This window comes from Hypanus sabinus, unplaced genomic scaffold (assembly GCF_030144855.1).
Source record: "Hypanus sabinus isolate sHypSab1 unplaced genomic scaffold, sHypSab1.hap1 scaffold_124, whole genome shotgun sequence".
In the NCBI taxonomy this organism is placed as follows: domain Eukaryota; kingdom Metazoa; phylum Chordata; class Chondrichthyes; order Myliobatiformes; family Dasyatidae; genus Hypanus; species Hypanus sabinus.
In genome coordinates, this window is record NW_026779303.1 from 572,656 (window position 1) to 586,626 (window position 13,971).

At 48.1% G+C, this 13,971-nt stretch overlaps 1 protein-coding gene across 1 annotated transcript; it reads left to right on the forward strand.

Annotated features, from left to right (window-relative positions):
• Positions 1-6,377: 6,377 nt before the first annotated feature.
• On the forward strand, positions 6,378-13,674 carry LOC132386655 (oocyte zinc finger protein XlCOF6.1-like; the record flags this gene model as incomplete). The annotated part of the gene is made up of 2 exons (XM_059958980.1): positions 6,378-7,141; positions 12,902-13,674. A coding segment is annotated over exon 2 (366 nt), but the record flags the coding sequence as incomplete, so codon positions are not given.
• Between the last annotated feature and the right edge of the window lie 297 nt (positions 13,675-13,971).

Below are 13,971 nucleotides of genomic sequence, written 5' to 3' on the forward strand. Positions count from 1 at the left end.
ACCCATCCGCCGCGTTTCCTACATTATTTCCCGTATTATAAAAGCAACAGTTTTAATTCTTTCCCTCCATATCTTCCCCGATCCCTTTCCCTCCACTCTCAGGTCACAGAGTTCTCAGCCTTAGAGTTTCGATTCCCATCCAGATCCGACACACAATTCAGACCCACACAGGAGATGTGCAGGTTTCATTTAGATCAGTCTATGTTTGTAAACACTAAGTTCCTCCGGAGCATGACTGGATTGGAACACAGAGACCTCAAGTGAGAAACAGCAGGAGGCCATTCAGCCCCTCTAACCATCAACAAGATGGCGGCTGCTCTCCCATCTCAGCGACATGTTTCTGTCCGATCCTCATTTCCTCGATCCCTTCCGTCTCCACACATCTGCCGACCTCTGTTTAATGTGAGGACGATCACCGAGTCTTCACCACCCTCTGTGGAGGGGATTTACAGATATCCAACACCCTCTAAGTGGAGACATTTCCCCTCATCTCAGTCTCGGCCAGTCCACCCCTTTTTTCAGATACTGGGATCCCTGTTCAACTGGTAATGATGTTGTGCATTTCAATTTGTTCACCTCTCAGTCCTCGATTCTCTGAATGAAAGGGTTATCACATTTGATTTTTCTTCACATGATGACCCCACCACCCCAGGGATCAGTCAGGTGAGTATTCATTGCACTCTCGGTAACAAATACTCTCTAACCGCTTTGTGAATCATCTATGGAATTAATTTCCACCTTCTGCAGCCCCGTGTTGCCCCAACCACTCACCTCGCACCCCTGTCACTATTTCCACCTTCCCACCTCCCCCTCACCTGGATCCACCTCTCACTCCCCAGCTCTTGCCCCATCCCCACCCCTCACCTCTTTTCTCTGACTATTTCCCGACCACTCTCAGTCCAGAGGGAGGGTCTCGGCCCGAAATGTTGACGGTCCATTTCCCTCCACAGATGCTGCCCGACCCGCTGAGTTCCTCCGGCAGTTTGTTCTTTGGTCTGTATAACCCGTGTTAGTTTGGGGAGCGGGATTTTACACCATATTCCAGGTACAATCTCAACAAAGCACAAATAATTGTCACTTTGCCCGGACCATTGGCCCCGCTTGCAGGGCAACAGTCTGCCGGTGTTTGCCCCCAATGTGGTGAATCCCTCTGCTCGGCACCACCGTGGGCTCAGACATTTCCCCAGATGAGCCCCTCCTGTCCCCACCGGGACAAACATCCTGTCCACACCCTCTCTCAGCATCTCACGCCATCTTCATCCTGTCAATAAAATCCCCGGTCTACCTCCCCGGGGAACCAGCATCAAACCGACGGGCCGAGCGGTCTCCTCCTACCTCTCAGCGATACATCAGACTCCGGCCGCAGGAGACGGTTCACAAACGCCCCCCAATTCCCTCGGAGGGAAATGGAAATAAATCAGAAAGCGGACATTAACTTTGAGGTTTTTTCCGCTCTGAGGAGGCGGTCGGCGCTTGAGCGGGAGACGAACTCAGCGGGGTAACGCCCACTCGGCTTGTCCACCTCCGCGACTGGTTGTAACGAGTGATTGACATCGCTTCTCACCAATGGGAATAGCGCAGCTCCTGAATCCTCTGTTGACAGCGGTGGGGGAGGGGCTGGTCACGTGCTTATTAGCCCAGCCGTTAAACCGATAAAGCTCGAGCACAGCAGCGCGTGGGTGACGTAAGATACCGCGCACGTGAGGGCAGATCCCGGTGTGGGGAGCCCGTGTGACGTCAGGCGCGTGAGGGGAGGAGCTGTGTGACGTCACCTGTGGGCGAGCGCTGGCATTCAAAAGCACCTTAATGGACTTTTCCGTGGGACAACAACATTAATCATGGGTTTCATCACTGAATCCAGTGTTGTGGGATGTAAAGTCCCCTGTTATGTGTCCGGCTGTGCCGTGTTGTTGGTGGAGTGGGCAGCGTGGTGTTTGTCTCGATTCGGGTCACAACACCAGAATTGCCAGCGGGGTCCACACACAGTGTATTAGTCAACAGAAAACCTCTCGTCCCTGCAGTCTTTGTCTCCTGGTAAACTCAACACCCTGACAGTGTGGACCATAGATACCCCTTCCTCTCAGAGTCAGGGGATCATTCAGACAGCTGATCGCTGAGAGGAAATATATTTATTGGTCATTAAATTCACCCAGATTCGTTTGGAATGATTTGATGTGGAGTTCGGGGTGTCACAGTGAAAGGGCCGGACGGCCAAACTCTCTCCATTGTCCAAACATCCTTCCAGGTGAGGCGACACTTCACCTGTGAATCTTCCGGGGTCGCCTCTTGTGTCCGCTGCTCCCGATGCGGCCGCCTCGACAGTGATGACACCGTCTCCTCCGCAGTTGTGCGGTGTAGGGGTGTTTTTTTTTATCGGGGGTCGATATTATTGTTCACTTTTGTGCGTGAGGTGTGGGTTTTGGGGTTTGATGATTGGGATCCCGTTCTTCTTGATCTGGGGGGTGGGGTGGAAGTTTGATTTTTCTCTGTGAACGACTTTCATGCTCTTTCTTTGTTTCGTGGTTCTATGGAGAAACAAAAACTCCCTGTTATTTATGGATACCTGCTTTCATAGTAAACTAACCTTTGAACTATCCGCTCCGAGCGGGAGTTCCCCGTGTCCAAACATTTTCATTCTGATTTCCATTCCCGTTGCTACCCGGCCTGCTGTGTTCGGCAAGCATTTTGTTTGTGTTGGTTTGGATTTCAAGGATCTGCAGACTTTGTCTCGTTTGTGATTTACCTCTCCGTTGTCCTTCCGGCTTCCGACTATTGGTGGCGCTGTGCGGATCTCCGGCCAGCGGTGGCGCTGTGCAGATCTCCGGCCTTCGGAGACGATGTGCAGACCTCCGGCCATCGGTGGCGCTGCGGAGAAACGCCTGCTGAACGCATGCGCGGTGCCGAGTGCCGCTGTTGTTGGCGGTTCTCCGATTCGAGCAGGGGTGAGTAGGGAATGATCCCGGTGTTGTGTAACTCTGGGGCCGGTTGCATTGGGAAAGGGCCGGGCCCGAGCTCTGCCGGACGGCTGGAGCAGGGCTGAAGTGGTAATTTTTTAGCTGCCGGAGCTGTGGGGGTGGGGGGTGCGGGAGATTGATTGATAAGTTCGTGGCCTAATTTGGAAGTTCTGAACTTATACAGCTCTCGGTACCTGCACGTTTCGTTCAACTCTTTGAGTGATTATGCAGAAAGTTTGAAGTTAATAACTTTTGTGGTATTTGTTTCAGATAATTGAAAATTGCTAGGTTTTGTAAAATTGACTCCTTCCACCTTAGGCCATGAACTTATCAATCACCCCCAGTTTGTGAAACCCAATTTGTATACATGCTCATTTCATTTACTGGGCAACTGCCTTGCCCCATTCGTGCAATGAGTAGGTGCACAAATTTGATGTGACATATATAGGGCTTCCTATAATGTCAAGCAGTAAACCAAGGTAAAAGAAATATATGAATTCCAGAGATCCACAGAAATATAGTGATAGCTAAGACATTAACAAGATTACAGCCTATCATTACATTTCAGTGTATAACTGGTAAGATTAAACATATAATACTTAATTTAATAATATGACGAAGTATTGCATGGTTGCACTTAACCTATTATCATAGAATATAATTATCAAGCAAGTAAAATAACTTTGCTTAGAAGCAAAGGGTTGTTAGTGAGAAAAGTTTACTTTAGGATTAGCGGGTAATTCACGGACCACCATAGATGTAGCCTTACTAATACGACTGATTCGGAGCAGACGGCAGGGCCCGCAGCGCTTAGCAGTGTTCCTCGGAGGTATAAAAATAACAGAAATAAAGCAATTCATTTTTTTACACTTTTAGCCACCTAAATTGGAACCAAGTAATCAAGTATGAAAAAAGAAACTGTGATGAACTATTGCTAAAGCCACGAATATTGCTGAATACTAGTCTCAAAAGTGGTAGGTTGGCAACTCTGCCTCGTACCGTTTCTCTCGCAGAAATGGTTGGACGGGAAGTGTATGTGTGAGTGTCGATACAATCTCCTCACACGTTGGGTGTTACATAGTTTGACCTTTACAGATCCTGTTTAGTCTTTAAATATATAAAAAGTTAAAGAAGTTTGAATCTTTACATAAATTGTTATCGCATTTATACAAATAGAAAATCTCGTAGTTTGGAAGTGACAAATGTTAACAGGGGAGGACAGCAACCATTTGGGAGTTTTGGAAATGCATTTCATCTCGTTCATTGCCTCACTAAATTACTCTTTTTCCTATCAACACAAAGAGAAAAAGATCCTCTTTCCCATCAGCTACAGTTGATGGAGCGAGGCCAAGGGGTTGATCCGCTATTAATGATAGTTGAAATGACGTAAAACTAGCTTATAGCCCAGAAATGCTTTTTTTCCATTTAGCTTGTAAAACAAAACTAAATTTATCCAGGTGTAGAAGAGGATTTTGGATGATTAGCTTGTGAATTTTATCAGAATCAGGACGAAGATGAGCGAGCAGTGAATTTTTCTTTCATTGTTTTCAACTTTTAAACTAGAGTTTCTATGTTCATACCTTGCTTAATATAACTGCTTCCTGGTATCCAACGGTACAAATTGGAAAGAGCGGGAAAATGCTTGCATTTGTGTGCAGCTATTTCTCAGCTTCCTAGGACAACGGGTCGAGCGAGAAGGAATTACACAAATACCTAAATAAAAAACAGTCACAGCTCCAGGATTTCACCAAAAACGATCAAATATCCTAATGTTATTAGTGGCACTTTTCCCCACCAGCCAACACCCCCTGCTTCCGTAGAGTTCCCTCTTTTTATTATGTGGCCGCTGTTAAATTACCCGCTTGTTTATTTTGACTTTTTTACAGAGTTGCCAGAGCGGTTGTCCGGTGAGCTCTGGTAGCACTGCACCCCTGAATGTATGATCCCTTCTCCCACCTGGTTCCATCTGCTTATCTCTGCTCATCTTGTTCAACCTCTGTGCAGTCTCCTAAACCCATCTTCCTGCTTCAGTGATTTACATCTCCCACCTGGGTCATCTTCGGTCCACCCTGTATCCCACCAGCTCAATGTTATATATCAGCTATCTTTCTTCCAACCTCTGTCTTCATTGTGAAGTGTTCTTTTGTACCTTTGGCCTCGCTGAGTCATTTCCCGAATTGGTTATTGTTAGCTGGAATGCTGGAGGGTCATCTGGTCCCAGGTCTGTTGTGCATTGGTGTGGAGGTGATCGTTTATGAACAGTGACGGGCTGACACACTGCAGCATTTTACTGGCAGCAAAGAGTACTGGGAGAGTTGGTGCTTGGGCTCTAATCCTGTGATCGGCTTTCCAGGCAAATGGAACTGCTGGTGTTTTAGCTTTGACTTTGGTTTGAGCTTCTGCAGATGGGCCGGATGGTTATCCTGCAATGAAGCAGAAATGTCGAGCAGCTGGACATTGGTTGTGGGGAAATCCCAGATTGCACTACCCAGTGTGAGATGTGGGGATGATGTGTGAGACTCTCAGGGTCGGTGAGCGGCAGATTAAGCTGTGTTGGGTCCTGGGATATCATAGTTTTTAATCCAGCTAAAGTGGAATCGGGGATCGAGCTGTTTGGGCTTGTGAGCTGTTGATCGAGTATTTCTGGTCTGGGATCAGATGTTTGTTTCTGGAATTCCTTTGGAAGCAATGACTGCCAATCTGAGGAGAGGATGAGTTCCCATTCCATCCTCACAGGGAGAGGCTGTGAGTAACTGGGCTGTTCTGTGTTTACAACAGTTAAGATAGACCCTGAGTCTGGTGTTCAAACTGTGTTTGGAAATCACACAGTGGAAATCAGGCAGCTGTGCTGGAGATCTGCACTAAAAACTGAAAATGTTTGAACTCAATCTGATGAAATGTTATTAATTGAATTGTATTGTAAGCTGTTCCTTACCTGCAGAGTCTTTCTGGTAATTCCAGTTTCTTTTTATTTCTTGGTTTATATTTCATGAAATGGACCTGTTTTAACCTGGAAATGAAAATGGCTGTGATAGTTTGTAGGCCTCCGTTAGAGTCTCTGCAAGTCTCCCCTCTCCACCGATGTTGTCCAAGGGAAGGGCATTAGGACCCATACAGCTTGGCACCGGTGTTGTCGCTCAAGGACACACATGCAGCCTCTGCCAAGGCTCGAACTAGCAACCTTCAGATCTCTAGACCAATGCCTTAACCACTTGGCCACGCGCCAGCACATGTGATAGTAGAACTGTAAAGAAAGCACAACGTTTCCCTGTCAATTATCCTGGTACCAATTTTTCTGTTTTTCCTGGAAATGTGTTCAGTATAGTGTTCCTAACAAGGTTTACATGAATAATCTCAGGAATGATCGGCTTTATGTGTGAGGAGCATTTGATGGTTCTGGACCTGTGCTCGATGGAGTTCAGAGGGACGGTTGGGGTGGTGGAGGGATGTATGGTTAATAAACCTACCGAATGCTGAAAAGCCTGGATACAGTGGACATGGAGAGGATGTTTCCATTAGACGGAGAGTCTGTGATCTGACAGCACAGTCTCAGAATAAAGATGCTTCCCCTTAAAACTCAGATGAGAAACATTTATGGCCAGAAGATGTCTGATCTGTGGAATTTGTTGCCACAGAGGTTGGTTGAAGCTGCCATTTGGGTATACATATGACAGAGTTTAACATATTGATGATTGCTGAGCAGCTCAGGGTTACAGGAGGAAGGCAGGAATGTGGTGTTGGAATGAAAATCAGCCATGGTTAAATGGTGGGGCAGACCAGTTGGACCAAATCACCTGATTCTGTTCCTGTGTCTTGTGTCTTACCGTGACTGGATGATGGATCCTTCTTATCCCGTATCGTCTGTGAGATGTGAGGGACAATAAAAGATTGTTTACTGAGGTCATTACATCTGCCTTCAGTGTTTAAATCTCAGTGAGTTTTGTTCTTAGTAACATTACACAGAAATGTTTAGTTCTCCTTTTCATTATTAATGTGCTTCATTGTCTCTCTGGTTAAAGTTAGACCTGTGGTGAGAGATTTATTTGAAGAAAAACCCCAACTGGAGGCAAACCACGACTGAAGACGAGGGAGCAGCAACAAGTGAACCAGCCCGAGGACTGAGAGCACCGACTGGAGAGAACCCATCTGACTCGGAGATTCCAGTGATTCAGTCAGGAGAAAGTTTGGTGAGTCTCATTCACTCAAACACTGGTCCTTTAGACATTACATTCCTGTACAAGGGAAGGTAGGAAATAGTTGGGAGTGAGACTGAATGTGCCCAGCAGAACCAGTTATGCCTCTGTCAGACCCAGTTGCAATCTCTCCAGGTCTGGTAATGTGCTTCCAGCAGCCCGGCCCATTGAAACCACTCCCATTCCCTCACAATGGTTACTCAGTAAAAGATCTTGCATCCTCTGATGTAGCTTTTGGTCAGATCTGAGTGGGGAGAGGGAAAGAGAGGGGAGTGTTTTTACTGACTGTCTTTCAAAAACAGTATTTGTTTGAACTTGCTGCAATCTCTCTACCCATACCCTGTACTTTCTCAACCAAATTATTGACATAGATGACAAGTAGCAATGGGTGTAACCTCAGGGAACGTCACTAAGCATGGAACTCGAGTCCAAGAAACAGCCTCTCATCATCACCCTCTGCCTCCTACCACCCAGCCATTCCCAGACTCTGGGGCTCTGTAACAAACTCAATGTTAACCGGAAGATTAGTCAGTGATTAAGATGATGAGAGAATTGTGGCCTCCTGAAAGGACAGGCGAGCTGAGCTGTCTGATTCATTGGACCAGATCCACCCTCGTTGACAACGTAATTTACCCCTTGCCCATCCACCCAGGTCATGTTACTTCTGATCACCCACAGTACCCCAACCACCCTCCGTTCCACCAGTGGCCCCACACCCTTCTGACCATTCACCCCACACCGACACATAGACAGGCCCCCTTCACCCACGTCCACCCTCCCAGCTTGGGGAACCACAACAAACTGATCCCGCGATCCCGACACGGTGCAAAACTAAAACCAGGGATGCAAGACTGGAGAGCCCGGAGCCTCCAGCTGTCCGGCTCGGTCCCACCCCTTTCCCACAGCAATCAGCCCTCGATTTACACAAACCCGAGATTAACCCCTTCCTCACCGCCACCTGAACAGGAGAAACACCCGCATCAGCTGGGGTTGAGCTGCAGTTGGTCCCCATATGAGTTAAAGCTCCCCGCTGTCGGATATGGAGACCAGAATCGTACGCGGTAAAACCACATAACAATTACAGCACGGAAAAAGGCCATCTCGGCATTCCTAGTGCGTGCCGAACGCTTACTCTCACCTAGTCCCACTGACCTGCACTCAGCCCATAATCCTCCATTCCTTTCCTGTCCATATACCTATACAAATTTTTTTTTAATGAAAAAATCGAACCTACCTCTACCACTTCCACTAGAGGCTCGTTCCACACAGTTACCACTCTCTGAGTAAAGAAGTTACCCCTCATGTTACCCCTAACCTTTTGCCCCTTAACTCTCAACTCATGTCCTCTTGTTTGAATCTCCCCTACACTCACTGGAAAAAGCCTATCCACATCAACTCTATCAATCCCCGCATAATTTTAAATACTTCTATCAAGTCCCCCCTCGACCTTCTATGCTCCAAAGAATAAAGACCTAACTTGTTCAACCTTTCTCTGTAACTTAGGTGCTGAAACCCAGGTAACATTCTAGTAAATCTCTGTTCTCTCTTGACATCTTACGTATAATTTGGTGACCAGAACTGTATATAGTGCTCCAAATCTGGCCTCACCAATGCTTTGTACAATTTTAACATTACATCCCAACTCCTATACTCAGTGCTCTGATTTATAAAGGTCAGCATACCAAAAGCTTTCTTCACCACCACATGAGCTTCCTCCTTCAGGGAAATATGCACCATTAGTCCTAGATTTCCTCACACTGTCTACAAGCTTTCTCTATTTGTGAACTAACCTCCTCTCTCCTAGACTCTTCAATTTGATTTCCACCACCCAACCATTCTAGTTTAAAGTCTCCCCAGTAGCCTTCACAGATCTCCCCACCAGGATATTGGACCCCTAGGTTTCAATTGCAATCCGTCCTTTTTGTACAGGTCACTCCTGCCCCAAAAGAGGTCCCAATGATCCAGAATCTTGAATCCCTGCCCCCTGTTCCAATCCCTCAGCCACGCATTTATCCTCCACCTCATTCCATTACTACTGTCACTGTCACGTGGCACAGGCAGTAATCCCGACATTTCTACCTTTGCAGACCTTCTTCTCAACTCCCTTCCTAGCTCCCTATATTCTCCTTTCAGGACCTCTTCCCTTTTCCTACCTATGTCATTGGTACCTATATGTACCACGACCTCTGGCTCCTCACCCTCCCACTTCAGGATATGTTGGATGTGATCAGAAACATCCCAGACCCTGGCACCAGGGAGGCAAACTACCATCCGGGTCTCCTGACTGCTTACACAGAATCGCCTATCTGACCCACAAACTATTGAGTCCCCTATTGCTACTGTCTTCCTCTTCCTTTCCCTACCCTTCTGAGTTACAGGGCCGGACACTGTGCCGGAGCCACGGCCGCTGTTGCTTCCCCCAGGTAGGCTGTTTCCACCCACCCCCCCAACCAACAGTACTCAAACAGGAGTACTTATTGTCAAGGGGTACAGCCACTGGGGTACTCTCTAGTACCTGACTCTTCCCCTTCCCCATCCTAACTATGACCCACCTGTCTGCCTCCCGTGGCCCCGGTGTGACCACCTGCCTGCAACTCCTCTCTATCAACTCCTCACTCTCCCTGACCAGACGAAGGTCATCGAGCTGCAGCTCCAGTTCCCTGGCACAGTCCCTTAGGAACTGCAGCTCAGCGCACCTGGTGCAGATGTGCACGTCCGGGAAGCTAGGAGACTCCGGGACCTCCCACATCCGACACCGAGAACAGCAAGCTGCCCTCACACTCATAATTCCCAGCATGGAACCGTAATCCCACGGTGGATTTGTTCGGTGACTTGTGAACAGACGTGATTAATGTCCCTGCAACTGGGGACTGCATAAATAGTCTAATAATTGTAATCAGACACACAGTCTCCTCGCCTTTCTCCCTCACCCCTAGCTACTTACCCCATTTCCCTCACCACACCCTCCTCACAGTTCCTCTTCCTCATAGGGCCCTCTACTCCAACCCTCCCTTCTTGCTCCCTCTCTCCCTCACTGTCTCAACTCTCCCTCACCCCTTCCTTATCATCGCCCCTCTCAATCATCCCTCTTCCCTATCCCTCTCAGTTACACTGCTACTTGACCAGTCTCCCACTCTCTTTCACCCCTTTCCTTGCGCTCTCCTTTTTTGCCACTCTCTCTACCCCTCTAGTAATAAATCGTACTCCTCGCTCTTGTTTCTCTTCATCTCCTCACTCTGTCATGCCTCTTTTCATTTCTCTCTCACTCTCTCCCTCTGCATCTCTCCATCTTTCTCTTACTCTTCCATTCTCTCTCCCATTCCACAATCCGTCCCTACCCCTATCACCCGCCAGCCCACTCTCAATATCAGTCACCCTCTGTCTTCCCCTCTCCATCTCCTCCTCTCTCATGCACCTCAATCAAACTTGTCTCTCACTCACTCACCTCCGCCACTCTGTAACCGCCTCCATTACCGGCTCTCAACCTCTCTATCTCTCTCCCTACATCCCACCCTCCCCCCTCTCTCAAACACTCTCCCTGCTGGCTCCCGTATCCCACACTGTCTTCCCCTCTTTCTCACCCTCTAAATCTACCACTCACCCCACACGTTCTCCCTCTTCGCTCCCTGTCAGTCCCACTCCTCCTCCTCCTCCTCTCTCCCGTCACACCCCGCGCTCTCCACCCCATCCCATATAGTGGTATGCAAACGGCTGGGCACCACAGGTCAAACTTCCTGTTACTGTGAATAGTTAAGTGAGTAGAGGGTGAACTGGTCTCCAAAAGTCATAAAATTAAAGACAAAACATTCTTTTCAACATTTTAAGCAAGATTAGTGTATTATTAAAAACAAAAAATGCTGGCAGAACTCAGCAGGCCTGACAGCATCTATGGGAGGAGGTAGTGACAACGTTTCAGACTGAAACCCTTCATCAGGAGTTTAGTGCATTATTTCTGTTTTTGTACAATTTTAGAGTGGGAAAAAAAAAGGAAAGGAGCACCATGGAAAAGTTTGGGCACCCCAAGAGATTTGAGATCTCAGTTAAATTTTACCAAGGTCTCAGACCTGAATTAGCTTGTTAGGACAATGGCTTGTTCACAGTCATCGTTAGGACAGGTTATGCAAATTGCAAAGCTTTATAAATACCCTGACTCCTCAAACAGTCTGGGGCCTGGGATGGTGGTGAGGGAAGAAGTGTGGGGGCAGGTGTAGCACTTCTTCCGTTTGCAGGGATGAGTGCCCGGAGGGAGGTCCATGGGAAGGGATGGGGGAGATGAATGGACAAGGGAGTCGCGTAGGGAGCGATCCCTGCGGAAAGCCGAGAGAGGGGGGAAGGTGAAGATGTGGTTGGTGGTGGGATCACGTAGGAGGTGGCGGAAGTTGTGGAGGATTATTCGTTGGATCTGTAGGCTGGTAGGGTGATAGGTGAGGACCGGGGACTCTATCCCTGGTGGGCTGGCGGGGGGATGGGGTGAGGGCAGAGGTGCGTGAAATACGGGAGACGCGATGGAGGGCAGAGTTGGTAGTGGACGAAGGGAAGCCCCTTTCTTTAAAAAAGGAAGACATCTCCTTTGTCCTAGAATGAAAGGCTTCATCCTGAGAGCAGATGCGGCGGAGGCGGAGGAATTGAGATAAAGGGATAGCATTTTTGCAGGAGACAGGGTGGGAGGAGGAATTGTCTAGGTAGCTGTGGGAGTTATTTGCTTTGTAGTAGACTTTGGTGGACAGGGTGTCTCCAGAGATCGAAACAGAAAGATATAGAAAGGGGAGGAAGGTGTCGGAAATAGACCAGGTGAATTTGAGGGTGGGGTGAAAGTTGGAGGCGAAGTTAATGAAGTCCCAGGCCCCAGACAGTCCTTTCAGGTGAGGCACCACTTCACTTGCAAGTCAACTGGGATGATATACTGTATCCGGTGTTCCTGATGTGGCCATTTATACATTGGGGAGACCCACCGCAAACTGGGAGACCGTTTCGCCGAACACAGGCGCTCTGTCCTCCAGCAGTGGCGGGATCTCCCTGTGGCCACACACTTCAATTCCACAGACCACTCCCACTCCAACACGTCTGTCCATGGCCTCCTCTACCGTCAAGATGAGGCCAAACGCAGGTCGATGGAGCAATACCTTATCTCCCGCCTAGGTAGCCTCCTACCTGCCGGCATGAACATCCAATTCTCTGCCCTCCATTGAAACTCCTGCCCCACGCCCTTACCCCCATCCCTGTCTATTATTTTAGTCTGTTTCTGTGTTGTACATTTCTAGAAGAACCTGAAATATTACAACAATTCACTCTAAGCCCTTTTAACAGCTGTGCGGACCAACCATTCACCTCAGCAGGAATTTTTTATATGGCGTTAAAACTGTGGCACTTTACGTTAATAATACATAAAAGAAAATCCCAGCTGCACATCAAGAAAGACTATTTGCATGAGACTGTTCCAGTTCCTGTGGGGCCAGGACCCATGCAGCTCAGGAGGAAGAGGGAATAATACCAATGGAGAGAGTCAAACTGAGCCAGGGTACAAATTGGAGACGGCAGAAATGCCCCATTCTTATAGAGACAGGAAGAGCATCGGGGAGTTGCTGGTCATTCCAGATACCAGCACTCTGCCCAGTCAGGAGATGATATCTCTGTCCAGCTTGTTTTGAACCTCACTGTAACCGTGTGATACCAAATCAAACCTTGGCAACTCAAGTGATCTCATCTGAAATGTTGTCCTACACACATTGATGGATTTTGAAAATCTTTTTACAGGTTAAAAATGAGAAGGAATTTGTCTCCAGGAATCTCAAACGCGGCACACCAGTTTTGCTGTCTCTGTCCAGATATTTAAGAAGTGGAGCAAGGGATTCAATCGACCATCCTTCCTGCTCAGACTGTGGGGAGGGATTTATTCGGTCATCTGACCAACTGGCACGCCCGTCATTTTACACAGGAGAAAGGCCATTCACCTGCTCAGATAGTGGGAATGGATTCACTTGGTTATCACAATTGAAGGTACATCCGCAAGTTCACACTGGGCAAGGCCATTTACCTGTTCTGTGTGTGAGAAGGGGTTCAGTCTGTCTTCCCATCTGTGGACACACCAGTCAGTTCACACTGGGCAGAGGCTGGTCATCTGAAGAATTTGTGGAGAAGGATTCACTCGGTCATCTGATCTAATGGCTCACCAGCTAGTTCACTACGGGGAGAGGCCTTTCACCTGCTCGGACTGTGGGAAGAGATTCATTCAGTCATCCACCCTACTGGTACATCAGCGAGTTCACACTGGAGAGAAGCCGTTCACCTGCTCGGACTGCGGGAAGAGATTCACTCAGTTAACCCACCTACAGAGTCATCAGCGAGTTCACACGGGGGAGAGGCCATTCACCTGCTCAGAATGTGGGAAAGGATTCACTGAGTTATCCAGCCTACAGAGACATCAGCGAGTTCACACTGGGGAGAGGCCGTTCACCTGCTCAGTCTGTGGGAAGAGATTCACTCAGTCATCCACCCTACAGAGTCATCAGCGAGTTCACACTGGGGAGAGGCCATTCACCTGCTCAGTCTGTGGGAAGAGATTCACTCACTGTTCCAGCTTACAGAGACATCGGCAAGTTCACACTGGGGAGAGGCCATTCATCTGCTGAGAATGTGGGAAGGGATTCAGTCCCCAACTACTGGCACACCAGTCAGTTCACAATGGGGAGTGGCCTTTGTTATGAATCTCTAGGTTTTGTTTGCTGTGGACTATCACTTTAAGAGAGTGAGAGAGAGAGAAATGAAGAAGGTGAATCAGTTTGACTTGCAGCCTTTTTACATTGCTCGCAGCTTGTTTAGTTTTA